General features: G+C 38.9%; 1 protein-coding gene across 2 annotated transcripts in view; it reads right to left on the bottom strand.

Moving 5' to 3' along the window:
- RBMS3 (RNA binding motif single stranded interacting protein 3) overlaps window positions 1-19,130 on the bottom strand; it is a gene marked incomplete at its 3' end in the record, with an annotated part of 434,589 nt that overhangs the window by 5,278 nt on the left and 410,181 nt on the right. For both annotated transcript variants that reach the window (XM_084221492.1, XM_084221493.1), the window contains exon 12: window positions 2,208-2,288. In XM_084221492.1, the coding sequence (XP_084077618.1) occupies window positions 2,208-2,288 (81 nt within the window). The remainder of the gene's footprint in view (window positions 1-2,207; window positions 2,289-19,130) is intronic.

The raw sequence follows: 19,130 nt of genomic DNA on the forward strand, positions 1-19,130 counted from the left end.
TTTTCACAACGTATACATGCCTCTTCTAATTCTTGCTTACCTACCCCAACTTCACAGTGAGTTCACATTTATTTTGTTTGATTTAAAATGCAATAAAGGTAAATTCTAGGTCTACCTCTTTCCACGTTACTACACATCCGAAAAAATTTGAGCCACCTTAGAAGAATGCTGCCCTCTTCTACATGCTGTCTCAATGCATGTTCCCTTCAAATATAAATTTGCCTTACACTAAAGACTTTAATCTGTTAAGTCAAAGCTCCAATGAAGTTTTGTTTTGTTTATATATTTGCAAAAAGTAGATAAGTAAACACATAAAAGATTATATTCATGAATGTAACATTATGCACCATTTCTTATCCTATTTAGACAGTCTGAACATGGTTTAAGTTTTTTGTATGCTTTCAAAGCAAGATACATTTTCTTTCCTGTACTCTCATGCTTGGTGTGTTGGTCTCATGAATAACAAGTATCTTCAGGGAACATGCTTTATTACTTTATTGCACACAACAGAGCCAGAAGAGGGAGCACAAAGCACTTGCTTTGTTTTTATTTGAGCCTCGTGTAAACAACAGGTAGTTTATTTTAAAGCATCTGTTAAAAATTCAGTTTCATTTTTTCAGAAATTCTTTGTCTCTATTGCTTAGCAGACTGCCAGTATTATCTTTTTCTGTCTACTTCCTTGTCTTTATCCTTCTCCTTTTGTCCACCTCATCTTGAGATTGTAAGCTCTCTGGGGCAGAGACTGTATTTTTTGGTCTCTGCTTGTGGAGCATCCAGCATGGTAGGGTCCTGGTTCATGATGCTACATGAATACAGATAAACATTAACAATAATCATCATCACTGGATAAGAGCAAAACAGGCTATAGATTCAGATAACATTTTGATTATTATAGTAGATAATTATGGCATTGAGTTACTTTAGAAGGCATGACTGTACTAGTGAGTGATAGGGAGGAGTGCTCGACAAGTAATTTAAATTAACCTTAATTCTCATTTGGACAGGTCAGCATGGTGTGCAGACAACCCCATGATATGAACCACTCTCTATCCCACCATCTCCTTTTAATTCAGATTTGTATCTGCCTGATGTAGACTGAAGAACGGCAATTGAAAAGAGGCACTCACAGTGCATTTGCAAACAAATGAGGTTTTAGGCAAAATTATACCGAGGCAAAAAAGACTGAAACATAACCAGCTCAGTACAACAGAACAGCAGTAGCCTTTCCTGTGGGACCTTATCTGGTAATAATTGCAAAGAACTAGGAGAAAACAGGATAAGCCCACTTGACTGCTGGCGAAGCCATGCCAACAGTACCACTAACTCACATCCTCAAAGCAGAGAGTAGTAATAGCACAAAATCCAAAGTTCACACAGATGAAGACAGAAGTACAGAGACCCTGGCACTCCTTGCCTTACCCCAGAGTAGGGCAGAAGTTGTTAATAAAAGAGGGTAGTGCCAAAGAGAAACACACAGGGAAGAGGATGCCAAGGCTCCCTCCTCTCGCTGTGCTCAGCTGCCCTTATGAAGCTTCACAGAAGTTGAGGCCAAGCTGACGCTCTCCCAGCAGCTTGTGGTCTACAGGGTTGAGTAAATACTTACTCATTAGACTGTCATCAGCATGACTCAGCCCCAAGGAGGGAGGGAGCGAATCCTTCCTCAAGGATGAAAAGCACTCAGTCAGTGCAGCATCCTCCACGTCTGTATATACAAGAGGAAGGTTTCCATTGCTCAATCACTTTTTCTGGTGGCTAAATGTTTCAGCAATTACCTATGCTTGCTAAGGACCGCATCAAACCCTCTTGCAATCTTCTCTTCTGGAAATCTTTTTTGGTTTCGTGGTTTGCCTGCTGGGTTTGTTTTCCTGTCTCTTCCCATCTCCCTCCCAAGTACATGGGGAAAAAATAGTCATAATCACTGATGTTTTTATTCCGTGTCCTGCTGTACAACAAAACAAATGCAAAACAAGAGCCCTTGCAAATAATTTTAAAAATAAAAAAGAGGGGTTAGAAAAAAGAAGGAAAAGGAAAGAAAGAAAACAAAAAGAGAAACAGATGTGCAGTCCTCATTTAAAAAGCTGGAAGCTTCCAGCCACCACTCCATAAAGAACCTTTAGGCCCCTTTTAAACAACAGGTGCACAAAGACATAATAAGTAAGAGTTCTGCTCCCCCTTCGCTCTACTTTAATGGATGGAGATAAACTTACTTCAATAGGGACAGCTGTTGGAGGCACAGGAGTGTACTGGGGAATGTAGGTCCCTTGCATAGGTGCAGCAGCAGTCATGTACTAGAACAAATCAAAAGCAAATGAACAGTAGAAAACCACAATTAAGATGCATAAAACCATGTTAGAAGAATGACATTCTTTCAATTTCCCATTGAGAACTGAGTGTAGCATATTATTTCCTTTAAGTAAGCACTTTAGGTAATAATACAACTTACCCAGCTATAAAAAATTGTAATCTTGAACTTCAAACTCAGGTCATATCTGAATATAGGCAATAGTAAACATCTCACTGACAGAAGGAGATTGTTCTCTAAAATTGAGAGACTCCTACTTGCACTTACAAAAAACTCAAAAACTCAGTGGAGACTTGAGAGCAGCATATATATATATATATATATATATATATATATATATATATATATATATATACAAAACATGATGCATGAAATTTGAGAGGTTTATTCCAATCTAGATTTACCCCATCAACAGCGGCAGTTGGGTTTACAGGGATACAAAGCTGCAGATAGGTGGAATCCGAGACAGGAGAAATAAAGCAAGAGCAAGATCCATCTGGAGTTTCTCATTTTGTACACAGGTACCTTAGCTAAATTCTTATGGCTTATTCTTACTATCTAGGGATCTTTCCTATGCATTTTGAAACTTGTGCAAATTATTATAGCAACAATTTGTATTAGCTTCTCTGAAAGACAGTCTCTTCCAAGCACTACAAGACAATCTTTTTTAAAATTCATGTATGCATGTGAATTTTGTCATTGCTATGGCACTGATTTCCTTATATACAGCATTTCTCAAAACCCTCTTGAACTGAATGCAGCAGTCATTGTTCAAATTTTCCAATAAAGTATTGATATTAAGTCCTTAGATCTATATGTACTTTTCTTTCTACAATCCAGTCCTAACTACGTCTTCACTGACAAGAATCTCAGAATGTGCCCAATCCCCCAACTGACTGCATGACACTTCCACTACATGTTATCTTCAAAGACACACCAAAGATCTGAATCAGCCCACAATGTATTTGATGAATTTTAAAATGAGTTAAATATAGCTTTGCTTCCTGGCAGAGCTAGGAAGTGCTTGCAAGATTTTATTCCGCTGTTTATAGTAAAATTTACATTTAAAGCACTCTCGCACCTCAATTCTAAACTAACTGGATGGTTTGATATGCCTGTCACAAACATGCATTGTGAAATTGCAAAGTGGGGTGAAGACTGCAGCAATGCTGGAGAAATGCCTAAGGGAATGACAAGAGCATATGTAAGAATCTCACAGCTAAATTCTGAAATATTCTTTCAAGTAGTAGAAAATAAAAAGTATTTAAGTGAAAATGTTTTCTATTAAAAAAACTAAGTGAGGATCATATGTGACATAGAAGGCATACTTGCAATATGAGCAGCATATGGTGTTGAGAACCATCACAGTATTTTTCCCCAAATTCACAGTGTTTTCCTGAACTTGAGCAAAGAGACAGGAGTGCCCTCAGCGTCTGTGTGCCTGTATCAGGCCATGTTTTTCTGCAGCTCTTCTTCCTTGTTCTTCAGGAAGAGAACTGAATTCAGTAGTGTTTTTTACGAAGGCTAACCCCCCAAAAGCATTCGGCCAACTCTCCCTATTGTACTCAGTGCAGTTGGGCTGTTCTCCTGCCCCACAGATGAAGAGCTAATGAGAATGCTACAGTGGGGTGCTGCAGAGCTCCTCCTGCTCCATTCATTCTGCCTTGTAACATGCCCTCACATGTTGGGAAGACATCTGTTGTGTAGCATTGTTCTAAATGTGTCAATATTTAACGTTAACCTGAAGCACGCATTCTTAGAGTCCTGCAAAAACCTGCAAGGGTTCTGAACATCCATGTACAAGTCTAACTTCACTTGTGCAAATATAGAGAGAGTTTATTTGAAAATGTTAATTTAAATAATAAAGTGGTATCATTCAACTTGAACTTCCTCTGTTTTCTTCCTTGAACCTGGCAGAAGAACAACATTCAGACTCTTATAAGATGCAGTTGTTTGCCATTCCCTGCCTTACACACAAACCCATGTGACTTAATATACAAACAATAAATTACTCAACTGCCTTTTAATTCAGATCACTCAATTTTTGCAAAATCCTTTGGCACTGTGCTCTGTAGCACTACAATGGAAACTGTCTGGGAATTACTGATGTCTTTGCTGTCTCTAAAAGCACTGCTCTCAGTAGTTGTGCAGTTTCTTACTCTATTATTTTTTATCTCTTGAGGCAGATCCTGATCTTATTTTCCAGCCTCCTTCATGTTGCTTCTTTCCCTGCCAGACAATCTCTGGGGAAAACTGTACTGTTGACTTGAGTGTCACTGGTGGCCCCGGCCAAAGCCTGCTTGCCCTGGTCTTTTCAGACACTTACACAACCTGGTTTCATTTTTTTGGTAGAAGTTTTAACTGAATTCAGCAAAACAGCAATGATTTAAAGCACTGAAGACTGAAGTTATCCAGTTACTTGCCAGACTCCCTGGAGAACTGTAGGAGAGTGGCTTCTCCCCTGTATATAACACTCTGCATGTCTAAATGTCTGTACTAAAGGTGGATCAGTTTTTCTGACAAATCCTTTAGAGTTCTATAATTAAAAATAAAAAGGCTGTTAGCCAAATCAGTTCCGCCAATGGCACAAACAAAGTCTAAGTACTTGTGGCAAAGATTTTGGTCACAGGAAAATTTAGCCAAGGCTCAGTGCTACAGAATAGTGGTGCTTTATAAACGGCCCTGGATCACACAGCAGCAGTGGAATGTACCACAGGTACACATATTGTGCCCTTCAGTGGAATGTCCAAATATATTTAATATCTTCCTCTTTATGAATGTAAAGATACACTCACCACTGAGTTATTGGGTCAGCAATTAGACATGTTATGTGGGCTGGAACTGCTTCTCTGTCTCCAGGATCTCACTGAAGGGTTCATTGAGGCTTCTGTAAAAATCTTTACCAGCCTATAAAGGACAACTATGACTTTGTTCTCAGAGACACATAATTGGTGTCTAGTATCTGAAATCCCCTCGCATGCAGCACAAGGGAGTCCCAGCTGAGACCACATGAATTTGAAGGTGTCTGCCCTGCTGGATCAGTTTCTACCATGGGAAGTAGTGCTGGAGAGCTGCTTTAGCTTAGTTTGTTTGCTAACAGTGTAATGAAAAAGGAGACAGATTAATTTTTTTATAACTGACACTAGCTCAAGCAAGTTTACATGTATTTCTTTCCTTTGTGAACGACATAATCCTAATTCTCTGATCTCACAGGATAAATAAAGATTACACAGTCCTAAGGCACAATGTCAGTGTTGATACTTACAACAATGGGTTTGGATAATGCAAGAGTTGAATTCCTTGTCATGAATATTCATGGTTGGTTGTTTAGCAAAATGCTTCCTGAACACTGCTGTTCAGTAGCTTCCATATCCAGCACACAATGAGCCCAATGGAATCTGTGTCTCTTCCTGGGTCCCCACACACTTTGTCTAGCTATTCTATTAAAAAATGTCCTTCAGATCTGTTAAAGTGAGTAGAGTCCAGGCTAGGAGGTGGAAAAGGTATTCAGATACTATTCTGAGATTTAAAGAAAAGGTAAATATTTTATATCTACTCAGTTTAAGACCACCCAGGATAAAAATTCTAGCCTAAAGACATCCTTGAGCTGAGAGACTCTGTAGTAATGCAGCTCAATTTGGATTACAGCTCCTGTAAATATACATACTCTGCACATGGCTTCCCATCTACCTCAAGAACCTCATGTAACTCAGAAGTAGGCAGATAGCAAACAAAGAAGATGTCTGTATCAGAAGGCCACCACTGACATTTATTTTCTCTGTGAACCACACTCAGTACAGTTCTTTATCCACACATATGTGTGAAACAGAGACAGCATGACTCACATGCTCAGCTCAGCAGCACCCAGCTACATCCACTAAATATCAATATTTCGAGCAATGAAATGAGAGAATCTGAAAAACCCAAATGCATCCTTTCTCTGTCATGTGTTTCCATCAGGATTAAAGATTCTTGTGCTGTGATGTGATCAGTCATTCAACAAGGTATGTGCAAGGCAGAGGAAACCACTGTTCATTCTTCCACAGCTGTACAGGCTTTGTGGGTCTAAAAGTAGAAGCTGCTCATTTCTGACAGTAAAATGAATGGTGACTCTACAAGCAGAGATGATGGATCTGGAGGTTATAAGGGAGCTTTTCTCAGCAGTCTGATCCTTTAAAAGCCAGTAATTTCTACTACAGAAAACTACTACATTGCTGGTGGCAACAGGCTCTTAATTTGCTTGTAAACTATTGTTTTCTTCATACAGTTCGGAGAATGAATGTTCTCAGCACTGAAGACGCGCAGTATTATAATATAATTCATGCTTTATGATGCCCAACTGCTTAATTCAGACTGCACTGATCAGGTACCAATTTAGTCTATATGCTACATTAAGAATTCTACTGGTGTCTTTTCTGATTTTTTTTTTTTTTTACCATTTTGAAACTACTTAAATGTGTGGAAAAATATATAGCTAGAAAACGAAAGTGTTGATGTTCACTTCCACTTCTTTCAGATACTGCCCTCTGGGACTGCAAAGAGTTAAATACCAGGAGGTAACAAATGAGGAGGTGGGTTGAGGGGACAAAATGAGATCCTTTAAGAAGGATCATGTTTAATTCAGAGAGCAACATCACTTCTTTGAGATCTGCAAACAGCAGGGCGTCCCAGCCTGGCTCCAGCAAGGATCGTGTTAAGCCTGCAGCAAACACCAAACCCATAAAGGTGACAGGCACTGGGAAATAAAAAAACAGGAGGAAGGCAGCTGCCTGTACCCAACAGAGTGGGGGAGCATGCTGCAGCAGGATAATAGGATTTACCCATCAAAGGTGGAGCTGAGTCACCTGCAGGGAATTTGCAGGAGCTTTTACATGGAGACTGTGGCACAGGTAATGTCCATTTATTCATCTGCCCTAATAAGCTCTTAGCCTGCTTTTCTCAGGCCCAGGTTAGTGCAGAGTCAGACATCTGCCTAACAGCTGAGGTACATAGCAAACACCCCTTAGACCAGCCATCAGTTACTGAATTTGAGCTGAGACACTGCCTGAAAGAGCGCCTCTTGCAAGACCAAACTATTTCATTTACATCACCAGAAGAGTTTGGCTGCACATTCTGTTTAAATTCTGAAGGCCATCATTAACAGAATGTATAAGAAACCACCCTAAAGTTCACTTCTATTTATAGGCCTAGTTGCCTGTAAAATAACACAGCTGTGATTAGACAGAGGCTGCTACAGATACATTAACTCTCTTGGTCACTGTGAGGCTGTGGGATTTTAGAGAGTGACAACAGTTAATAATCTGATCAATGTTGAATAAGTTTCCCGGTATAAAGAAAACAAAAAAGAACTTACAAAATGAGATAGTAACAGATATGTTGCAGTAAATCTAGAAACCTCAAACAACACTCAGAATCAATAGACTTGCTAAGGACAAATGGCAATGAGCAAGGAAAAAATGTTTAAGAAGCCTTTTATACGTTCCATGTGAAAATGCTTTTTTCTGGTGTTTTGCTTTGGTTTATGTCAATGTATATCTGTTACAAGAATCAAAGATCTCTTTCCTTATATCATCAGCCTTCATGTTCCTGAGAAGACACGGAGCCTTTTCCCTCAAGGTGAGAGCCAAAATGCAGAAGCCTTGTACCAGACTATGCTGGTAAGCCTTTACACCAACCACCACTGCCTGCTAAAGGGAGATTAAATGGGATGTCTAACATGAGACAAATGTTAAAACATGTATCTGAAATAAGCAAGGATTCCAGAATCTGGTCTTCAATGACTATTTGTGGTTTCCTATCACTGCATGAGCTATAGTACAGTGATAATGACTTAGCTTTTCAGGATTCCCAGAATTAATGCCAGGGTTTTCTGCCTTTTTTTTTCTTTTTTTTTTTTTTTAATCTTTTAAACCATCTGAGAAGTCTAGACACTGCATCACTAACAGAATTATGTGAAAACATTTGCATTGCTGGAAAACTGAAGGAAATGAGTCTGTTGGCTGAATTTATTTTTATCTTTTTTTTAAATCTTTTTTTTTTAACCCCATGAAGGAAACGTGCCCTTCCACTTTCAAATCTCTTTCCCCGCAAAGAACAAAAACTGCATCTCTCTTGGACCATTGTCAGGTGGTTATAACTTTAATGAAATATAGAATAAAACCACTGCTTTTTTCTCTCTGGTTCCACCTTCTCATTTGAAAATACCCTGTTCTCCAATAGAAAAGAACATTGTCTTGCTGTGTCCTCTTATCCCATAGTGTGGCATGGAGATACAGGAACTCAGGAAGAGAAAAGGACCATCTAGTTCATCAGTGCCAGTGGCAGTTCAATGAAATACAATATCCAGCTGCCACAGTTTTCACTTTAAACTTAAAATATCTTTTGCTACCCAGAAGCATTCTCATTTTCCAGTTCAATCCTGTACTTATTCAATGGCTGTTATTAATTTCACTTTCTCCCAATTAAAGAATGGGAGAATAAATGATACGACGTTTTTGCATATATTACAATAATTTTGCTAATAATTATCAGCCAGGCCTAAAATATAATAATATAATTCCATTTTACCACACAATTACCACAGTCCTATCAAGAACAGCCCTGTCATTCAACAGAATCCCATCGCTGGGCCACTGCACTCATTGTTCAGGCAGAGAATAGAAATCTTCACCGGCTTTAACATTCCTTCCCTGCTGCTCAGTAATACAAATGTATTTAGGAATGCTGGCTATCAATTCCCTTTCAACCTTCCTAATGAGATGTTACCTAATTCTCTGAGCAAGTTAAATGAAGGTAGAGAGAATAATAACTTCAAGAACTATATTTGCAAACTAATCTCCTTTTCTCTTCAGGAGTTCTAAACATCCTTCACAAATCCCTATCTTTGGAAATCAGACTAATACAAAGGTATAGAAGAAAAAGTGCAGATGAGCTAACCCCCCCCATAGTGAACAGGTCTTTTCTTCTTTCTGGAATTCAACCCTGCTACTAAAGCCCAGTGATCAGAACTAATCAGATAAAGACTATTTAGAGTAAATAAATATGAGAACAGTCAGATACCCACATACAGCTGTGCACCACGCTCTCACTAGCATACACTTTGTAAAAACTCTAGTGAATGTAAGCAGTATAAACAGATAAATAAAAAACCTGGCTCATTCACTTTAACCACTTTTTAGTCTAAAGGCTGGCATTAAAAATGAACTCAGAAAAAGTCTCACTTCCAGATATCTCAGCAATGTGTGAAAAGAGCGAAAACAGAGGAAAACTCATCAGCATGTGAAAATAAATTCCCATTCTGATTGCATCTTTCATTAATTACAAACTTCCTTTAGGCATTTGACCCGAGGGTGCCAAAGATCCTTGCAGTCCATGTGAGTGTACCGAGGCTCATGATAGTTTCACTCTTCCTTGTGACATTGTAGGTGGGACCCATGGAGACTGTACAGAAATGTAAACTGACCCCCACGTATGACTGCATGTATGAACAGCCCCAAGATGTGAAAACTGCTTTTTTGCATAATTTGAATAATGTCATATGTCTGATGGATACATTTGCAAGAGAGGTTCTGTGCTTAAAACAAAGAACAAGACTGGCAATTTGTTGTATTTTCTTAATTCTTCAGTTCTTACATATTTCTCCACAAGAGAGGCTTTTTATTTTTTTAATACCCTCTATGTACCTGTTCTATGAATGCACATTATGAGCTCTCTGGGCCAAGTTTCTGAGCATGGGTTAGTGCCTGATTTATTACAGTCCTGTCTGCAGCACCCTATATAATATCAGGGTAAAGTGACTGTATCATAATCATACTGCATCAGTTTTAGTCAACCAGGGGCGGCAGTCACTGAGATTCTGTGTGAGATTCACACATTTATATTCTTCTTTCAGATCCTGTATACTGAAGAATAAAGGGGTGATGTAGCAGAATCATAACTGTGGCTTCTGATACTTAAAACATCCCTATGCACCCCTTTAGTTGGAAATTCTTAGACATTTCCATTTAACTGCAATTCTGCCAATTAGTCCCTGATGAATGGCTGCTAGTAAGATGAAGGAAAACTGATCTTTACGTTTTAATATTTTCAACATAAGTAAAAAAAATTAAAATGTGTAGGTGAATCTCTCAACACATAAGCACACTGAGCTATTATTAATAACACATCCATTTATATGAACAAATAATTGTTTTCTAGAGGTAAACATGTCTTCTAGATGCTATGAATGAATCTCCATGAATGTGAAGAGTCTAAAGAGAAGCAGACTGCTGTGTGCAAACGTGCTGTATGGCTAAAACAAAAGGAGAACTGCTTAGACTCTTTAAATAACAGTTGCTCATCAATCATCACATGCACTTTCCATTGCTTTTTCAGACCAGGGATAACAGTGGGCAGCTCATGGGCCAGCTGTCCAAGAATGAAGCAGATGAAAGCCAGGACAATTAGTTGGAAGCCAAACCAAACCAAAAAAGAACAATAAAAACAGACAAAAGGGCACATGAATGTTAGTGTTTCCAGTTTTCCTAGAAACAGGAAGAATTTCAGCATCTCCTGCAAGAAAAAGCAGTCATGCCAGGCAGAGGAAAGGTAGTAAGATAATAGAATTATACCACCAGTGTACACCTTGGACATTGTTAAGAGCAGCTAAAGCATGATATTCTTCAGTCCTTTATCTGTAAAAGATCCTTAGAATCCAAAATGTTTGGCTAAGTATCATGAAAAACATCACTGTGGGAAGGGAGGCCAGGGGAGGGCAGGGCAGGGACCATTTCAGTACTTCATAAAAACCACCGCTGTTCAGCAGTACCCTGCATCCAGAGATGGAGGAGAAGTTGCCAGTTCAGTGAGCCTGGAACACCTTGGAGACATCACTTTCTCGCTTACCCTGGAAGCAAGCAGCTGCATTAGGGATTAGGGAAGCTGGCCATCCCGAATGGATGGTGAATGTGCCATTCCAGGCTTAGGCAGGGGGAGACACATTCCCTCTGGGGAATGCTGGCCCTTATGCCTAAGGATACAAGGAAAATCAGCCTGTTGTTGGGCATGTGTGGATAAACATCCCACAAATCATGCACTCAGGCATTCCAGGTAGCCCAACACGGAGATGGTGTGCTTGAGTGGGGAGTTTGCAAGACCCAAGAGCCCTGCTTCATCTCGGCCCCCATGAGAAGCTCTGGGATGTCCTTACCTCTTCCTACACATCTGGAAACTGGCAGTACCTCTTCAGTCTTCAAGCCAATGCCCTGCTTTTTTTCCAGGAAAATCCCACCAAGTTGCCTCACCAAAGTAACATTCCTGGGGTTTTCTGACTTGGCTGCCAGACCAATCTGGCCCTCAGTAAGCAGACCTGTAAGCTGACCCAACAGGAGGTCTGGAAGCCTGCCCAAAGCATTGGACATGCTGAGGCTGCTCTGGAACATGAAATCCTGGGAGTGATTTGCAGCTGCTGCCTGAAAACTGACAGAAACCAAGATGGACATTTAAGCCAGTTGGCAGCTGCCAAGGTCTTGCAGACTAGATTTTGTATTGGGAACAACATGAGGCATTGTTTCTGAAAATTAAATTCTGTTCGGAATTTCTGGCTCAAGGGAGAATCTTTCTGGTTTGTTCTGAGTTTTTAGAGGATGAATCAGAATGAAACCAAATTTCATAAGATTGATTTCTCACAAACTGGAAACCATGAGTGTTGCTTGGCCAACTCTTCATCTATCTGCAACTTCAGCCTATTTGTATTTGGATAGGGTAGGGATACTAGAGAATACTAACCTTTAATGAATGGTGCCAACTTCAGTATACTTAAAGTGTTTTAAAGTGATGCAGAACAAAATATTGCTTCTCATTGGCATAAAAATTGTTGTGTCAAAAGCTTTAAATGTGTTTACATGATCACTAGCTTTGCTTACATGGCAGGGCTATGGAAGGTGGTAATAGTGAGCTTTTTTGGGGGAATTTTCGTTTTTCCACTTTCCACAAATTCTTGAAATTCTTGTGGAAGATGGATCACCTTAAAATTAAAGTCAATGCCCTACTGATAGAGTGTGACTGTGTAAGAATATTACAGTCTGCCCCTCGGTATGTTAATTATCAGCTGTGGGAGGAACTCTGAGACCCACTGGATCATATCAGCAATAGGGCTGCAAAAGCAAAGGAGAAACCTTGACCTTTAGCAGAGAGGACTGAACTGTACTGCTATGTCATCAGCTTATCTATCACGTAATGATCTGCTAACAATGTTGAATTCCTAAACTTATGTGATAAAAATTACATAGAATCTCTCCTAGTTTGTCATTGTTTCATCCAAAAGATAAGGGGAAGAGGCAAAGAAGATACAAAAAAAATTTTAAAAAAGCCCCACAAAACAATGAAAACCAGCAGAACAAAACAGAAAATGCAAGAAGGAAAAAAACCCAAAAACCCAATACCTCAAAAAATAGCCATCCCTCCTTGCCATAAGCCTTCCTGTCTTGTCATCTAATCAGGAATTCATCTCCTAGAGAGAGGTCCCTTTAGAATGTCTCCCATTTTTGACTCATGAAGGTCCTTCATACTGATTCCCTATAGTATTTTCTTAACCTATTAGATACTGTTTTGTTGGGGAAGTGTGATCAACACAGCTGATGAACCATAAGCAAAGTAGCCAAGATCACAAGCCTGATGCTTCAGCTTTAACTCTCCCTTTGTACAGGTGAGCAATTAAGCACATAGCAAACATGAGGTTTGTTTGAAAAATAAAAAAGTGCAAGTACTCATTTTTCATAAGGCATTATTAAATACAGCTTTATGGGTATGCTTAGTAGTTATTATACCAGGAATAACATGAGCAATGCTTGAAGGGGCCAGTAAAACAGATGTGTCTTAGGGCTGGCAGAATAGCAGCATTCCAAGCCTGTTCTTTGGGTTCTTTCACTGCTAGTTTTCCAAAGGAGGCAGAATCACCTCATATGCATTCAAATTTTATACAATTATCATCTGGTATGGATTTGTGCTTTAACACCTTCTTACAGTTCTGGAAAATACAAGCACTGAAAGTTTTCAGTGCTGGTGTATGAATTTTAATAATTTCTATGGCTAATAGAGACCCGACAAAGTATAAAGCAATTCCCATCATTGGAGAAAAAAAAAACTCTTAATCAGTCTTGTCCTTGCTCTCACTGTACTGATTGTAAATAGTTTTAGACAGGGCTAAAAAAAGTGTAGCAGCAGTCTCAGCTTGATAGATGAGTATGCTGAAATGGTTGCTCTTGATACGTTTTTTCAGTTAGCACAGTCTGTGAAAAATTAGAAGCAATGCTAAATAACAAAATCTTCCCAATTTCCTCCTCTCTCTTTAATTCTGATAGAGATTATGAGGAGAATAATCCAGGAAGGGAATCAAGATTGGGGGAAATATAAACCCATGTTCAAACACCCACATGTCCTCCTTATGAATGCCCTTTCTACGACAGAGATGTCCAAACAGCACTTAAGGAGCAACAGCAAAATGCCTGACAGACAGGCATGATAAGTAATGGCTCAAAATGTTTGCAAGCCAGACAGAAAGGGTGACTTTTTCATTTTTTTAAAAAATTTTTTTTCTCCTGAAAATCCTTTAAGGTAAACTCACTCAGTGTCTGCTGGCATGCAGCCATTTTCCTATAAATTCATATTACAATGCTGTATTTCTAATGGATTGGGTATGGTGCTGTTCCATTTTGCTAATGAGAAAAGCTAAAGGCCATTACTTGCTCTGATTAAGATCCCAAGGGAAGAAATGTGATGTGTATATCACCAGGCCATACCTAAAGGAAGTATTTGGCATTTCCAATCAATCAGATGAAGGGTAGACAGAAAAAGTCTTATCCTGTGACTGCAGAGGAAGAAGATATAGGGGGAAAAGAAACCATAGAAAGTGTCTTTAAAAGGTGACTTACAGGAATCAGTTATAATGATATTAGTATGATCAATGACTAGGGCTACTATCAGGGAAGGATGTAATTACCAAAATGAAAACTTTCAAATGGGAAGCCTGATCAAGGGCAGAGGTACTGTCATATTTCTCAGAGCACTGTCAGCTCTCATCCTGGCAATGTATTACAGTGTCACTCACGAGCACTACGAGGTTGTGCTTCCCTGGGGTGGGAGCAGACCTAGGAGTGAGGGATTGAGGAACTTTGCATCCAGCTCAGAAACCTGGGTAAGTCTGGCCCCAAAGGCAAATTCAAGATAAAGAAAGATAAGGCTGGGCAAAGGGGAAAATAGAAAATTCCCAGTCATGACTGGCTTTAAGGAAGGTTTTGCAGCAGTGCGCATTTAAAAACCATTTCCAGAGAGAGAGAAAGGAAATGCTGTAGACCGATGAGCTACTTGTCATGAAGGAGAGGAAACAAAAACATTTACCAAGAGATGCACTGCTCAATTTACAGAAGGATAGTCGGGAATGTCCTCTAAGATGTTTCAATATGCAATTCCTACATGTTTAATCCAGTTGTCATAGAATTTTTCAAATTTAGATCTGAGTGAAATACAAAGTTTAGAGACAATTTTTCATCCCTTTTCACTGGCTGCATAGTAATGGCTTGAAAATGGTACAAGATAGATGCTCCAGATGGCAAATAAAATGAACAGAGCTTGGAGATGGCTGCTCTAAGAGAGAACAAGATTCCTTGACTGTGTTACAATGCACAGTCAGAGGTGTAGATATACTTTAAATAATATATTAATTTCACATAATAAATCACTCTGGAGCATTAAAACTGACAAAAAAAATCTACATCCTCTCAAATGGAATTCCAGATTAACAGAACATTACTGTCAATGACAGCAAAACTATAATAACTGATAAGGTCAGCAGGAGAGATAGTCTCCTGTACTCTCTCAAATCTGTATTAGGACATTTAACTTTCCTCTAGGACAACACTGATTCTTTACAGATACTTGGGAATGCTTCCGATACTGCCACTTGGGAATAGAAAGAAAAGCTGCAACACGTTCCCCCCCATGTGCTTTAAATGAACATCTCATTCATCATGAGATCAGGAAGCAAAGGTGAGAGATGTATTTCTCTTAAATATTATGGTGACAAGGCAAGGATGAAACATACAGTGCCAGAAAAAAAATAAGAGGCTGAGAAAGCCCATCTACAGCTACCAAACTGAAATTCAATCATCTTCAGCTTTCCCTAAAGGCATATATTTAAAATATTCCACACAGGCCCTAACAGGAGTTCTCAGTGAGCTCTTATCCCTCTGCTCCAATCATGCAAAAAGGAACAAACGCTGCACAAATGCACTCCAGCCTGTACAGGCAAGCAATTCTGTCCTCTTCTAAATGCCACAGCCTAGTCAGGGAGTTGTCCTTAGGAGGATCTTGCAGAGAATCTACTTCTAGGCTAGGTTGTCCATTCTGGTTCTTTGATGCACTTCTGGTTCTGGTGCATGGACTGACTGGAAAGCTTAGACATCTTCATTCTGCCCTGGCACTCACTGATCAGCATAATGTTCCCTTTCTCCTTTCCTTTTATACACAATATATGTAAAAAAAAAAAAAAGATTAAGTGCTGTGCAAATATTTGCACGAAGTCCTAACTGCATCATAGATTTCCTTGTCCAAGAATATGACAGAGATGACAAAGTGGCCATTTTTCTGTCAAATAAATTTATATCAACACTTTAAAGCCACAGGACTTTGCATGATTCACCTTACAAAGAAGGATCGCTGCTGACATACAAGTGTTACACTGAATTCACAGGCCACACTGCTAAAATACAAATTAACAGAGTTAACACTTAGAAAGTATAAAACTGGCTATTCCTGAAGCTGAATAAGGGCATTTGCAGATTCCTCACACTTAGTGGCTGAAGTCAGGGACAACGAATTTAATCTTAAAATGGGAGGGTGTGTGCAGGGGATGGTTTGCCAGCCTGCCCAGCTGTTATATCCCCTAACAGCCTGGAAGGAATGGTAATTGTGAACTGAAACAGCATCTGCTTAACTGTCATCCTTGCCTCAGGACTGGAACTTTTTTTGCTTGTTGTGAAGATCATGAGAAACACTACATGGAGCATGAAGATGAAAACAGAGCAAGATTAAAAACATTAAATACAACCACCAAGACACAGCTGTCCATACTACTAGTGAACTCAGGGAAATACAAATGCCAAAATTTGACATTCATGATATAATTTTGTATGGGAATTTAGAACACTGAATTAATTGCAAAATTCTATTTAAAAATATTTTTCATTATTATTAATATAGAGGACAGATTATTACACATTATTCAGCAAGAAGCAATTAAGATTCACTGCTAGGCAGTAAAGCCAAATCTAACTTCAACTGGTAAAATCTTCTCTTTTCTTACTGAGAAGAATGGGCCAATTAGTTCAGCTGCCTTGACCAGAACAGCTTATGGCAGTCCATCACACTGAGACTCTGAGCTTTGCCTCAAATGTACAGCTGAGCATCCCTGGGTTTAGAGCAGGAGCTGCTGTCCATACTATAAGAAAGGCTACACTGTAAGAAGGTAATTTACCTCAAAGGGAATTGAAGAACTTGCACTAATTTGGTTATTTATTCAAGTGATGCTATAAGGTGTAATTAATATTTTTTAAAACACCTTAACAATATAAAATGCATTACAGGTTCTGCTGTTGCTATTTGTCAGTTGTTCTCTGCCTCAGGACGTGTCTGAAAAGACTGGAGTCCTGTTGTGTTTGGGAGGAAAAGCAAATGCTACAGATTCCCTCCTGTATAATTTGTACCTTAGGGAAAAAAAAAAAGAAAAAGAAGAAATGCTTGCCATAAATCTGCAGGATGTGTGCAGATGGAGTTAAAATACTTCCACAGAAATGCCACAGCTTCATAAACTGAACTAACTGATCTGCCTAAAAAATAAGTGCTTCAAACTATCAGTAAGTACTGAAATGTCTTAGTCTACAACAGGATCGACTCCGCCTGCAAAGATCTCTGTGTAACAATTATAGACAAGAGACACTAACACTTCACACTTCTGTGCCAAACTTGTAATTGCAATCATATAATGAAGACTCCTCGGAACACATGTCCAATAGTGTATACAATAAAGTAAAAATCCTAACATCAAAAACAAGCTCAAGATGATGCCATGGTGCTTAAGCCATATTTTTCTGTTTTGAAATGCAAGAAAATATAAAACTGCTCATGACATTTGTATGAAAACTAATGAAAGACAAAGGTGGATTTATAAGCCTTGAAATAGCATTATTTTCTTTGCCTTCTGCTGCAGATTAATTACTTTAAATTTTTCCATCAATCATTTTCTGATTTCCAACTCTGTTACACTCAGTTTTAAACAAGGATAAAGATTTCAGCAAGGTCAGTGGTCTTCTACTCTCATTATTGTTCAGGTGCAAATAAAATAAGGAAACCTACTTCTTCACCAATGGCCACACACTGAGTGGAATTTTTTGCTACTATTTCCTTATGTCCCCTAAGACATCAAGGAAATCTCAAATTGTTGCTACTTGCATTTTTTTAGTTATGGATGAAATTCATGTGATACAATAATCTTATAGAACGTGTGTAGGAAAATAATACCAATCAATCAAATTATGGCCATTTTGTTGGAACAGCCATTTATTTCAAGAAAAATAAAGATTCTGAGATAAGTCTATTGTCTTCAGAGGAAATCAATTGTACTAAAACTAGTTAGGAGCATATGTATGTTAAAAAAAGTCAGCAAAATAGCTTTTGTTAAAAAGTTATCTTTGAACACTAAAATTTTGAGCACCAATTTTGATTCCATGGATAAACCAGGCAAGGTTATCTCTGAGAATACCATCATAGCCCAATTCACACTTCCCCTCGTCATTGTATTTTTGTCACTCTGGCTTGCACTATCAAAAATAGCAATTGAAAAAAGAACAAATACAACTAATTTTTTAGTCAAATGCTGGCCTTTGCCAGGTGGAAAAGGCTGGCAGCAGAGTAAAATTACAGTACTCAGGAGTAAGGGAGCAGTCAGGTGCCTGAGTGGTTGAAAAAAAAATCACTTTGGAAATCATAGCACCTTTGGTCTATACTGCAAATACTACACAGAGCTGTGGCTCACAAGCCAGAGAACACAAACAGCATGAAGCTCTTGCATCAGTGAAATCAGTTTGTGTCTTATAAATATTATATTGATTTGAGAGAAACCCCTTAGGGAAACACAGCAAAGGAAAACCGGGAGTTGAGGTTGGCAAATGTGCAATATTTGGACACTTAGATACTAAAGTCTTAAATTTTCTGTTGCTGTATTACAACTACTAATATTAAAAGGGCAAAATTAGAAGCATACAGGTGAGTATACCACATTCAAAAGTCATAAAATGTCACAAAGCATAGAGCAGTCCTTCACAGGACCAGAAAAGGATGCGCCTCTGGATATGAGCGCTCCCCAGACCCATCCCAGTGAGGTGTTGCTCACCTCTGCCACACAGTAGAAATCTGCTGAGTTCAACAGTTCATCACCTTGCTAGAAAAACAATTCAATTCAGCAAACTCCCAAATTCACTCAACACAGCTGCTCTCAAACCCCTTGCTACAGCTCAATGAAAAGTGCTGACTGAGATGTTTCATAGTAAATATTAGGTATAGCGGAATTCTCCTCCCAAATTGAGTCTTTCAGGAGCAAGAGGATTGTACAGCCTCTGAGCTCTGACACAGAAACACCCATAACTCACAGATAATAAAATACCATCAGAGGGCACAGAGGTTATTGCCATCAACAGCTCCCTATAGATTTGTAAATAATTTGAACAAAAGCTTATCCTTCTCTGAGAACTTCAGGCTGAAATCATTGTATATACAGGATACCAGTGTCTTGCACAAT

The sequence above is a fragment of the Fringilla coelebs genome (assembly GCF_963513975.1).
Source record: "Fringilla coelebs genome assembly, chromosome: 1".
NCBI classification, from domain to species: domain Eukaryota; kingdom Metazoa; phylum Chordata; class Aves; order Passeriformes; family Fringillidae; genus Fringilla; species Fringilla coelebs.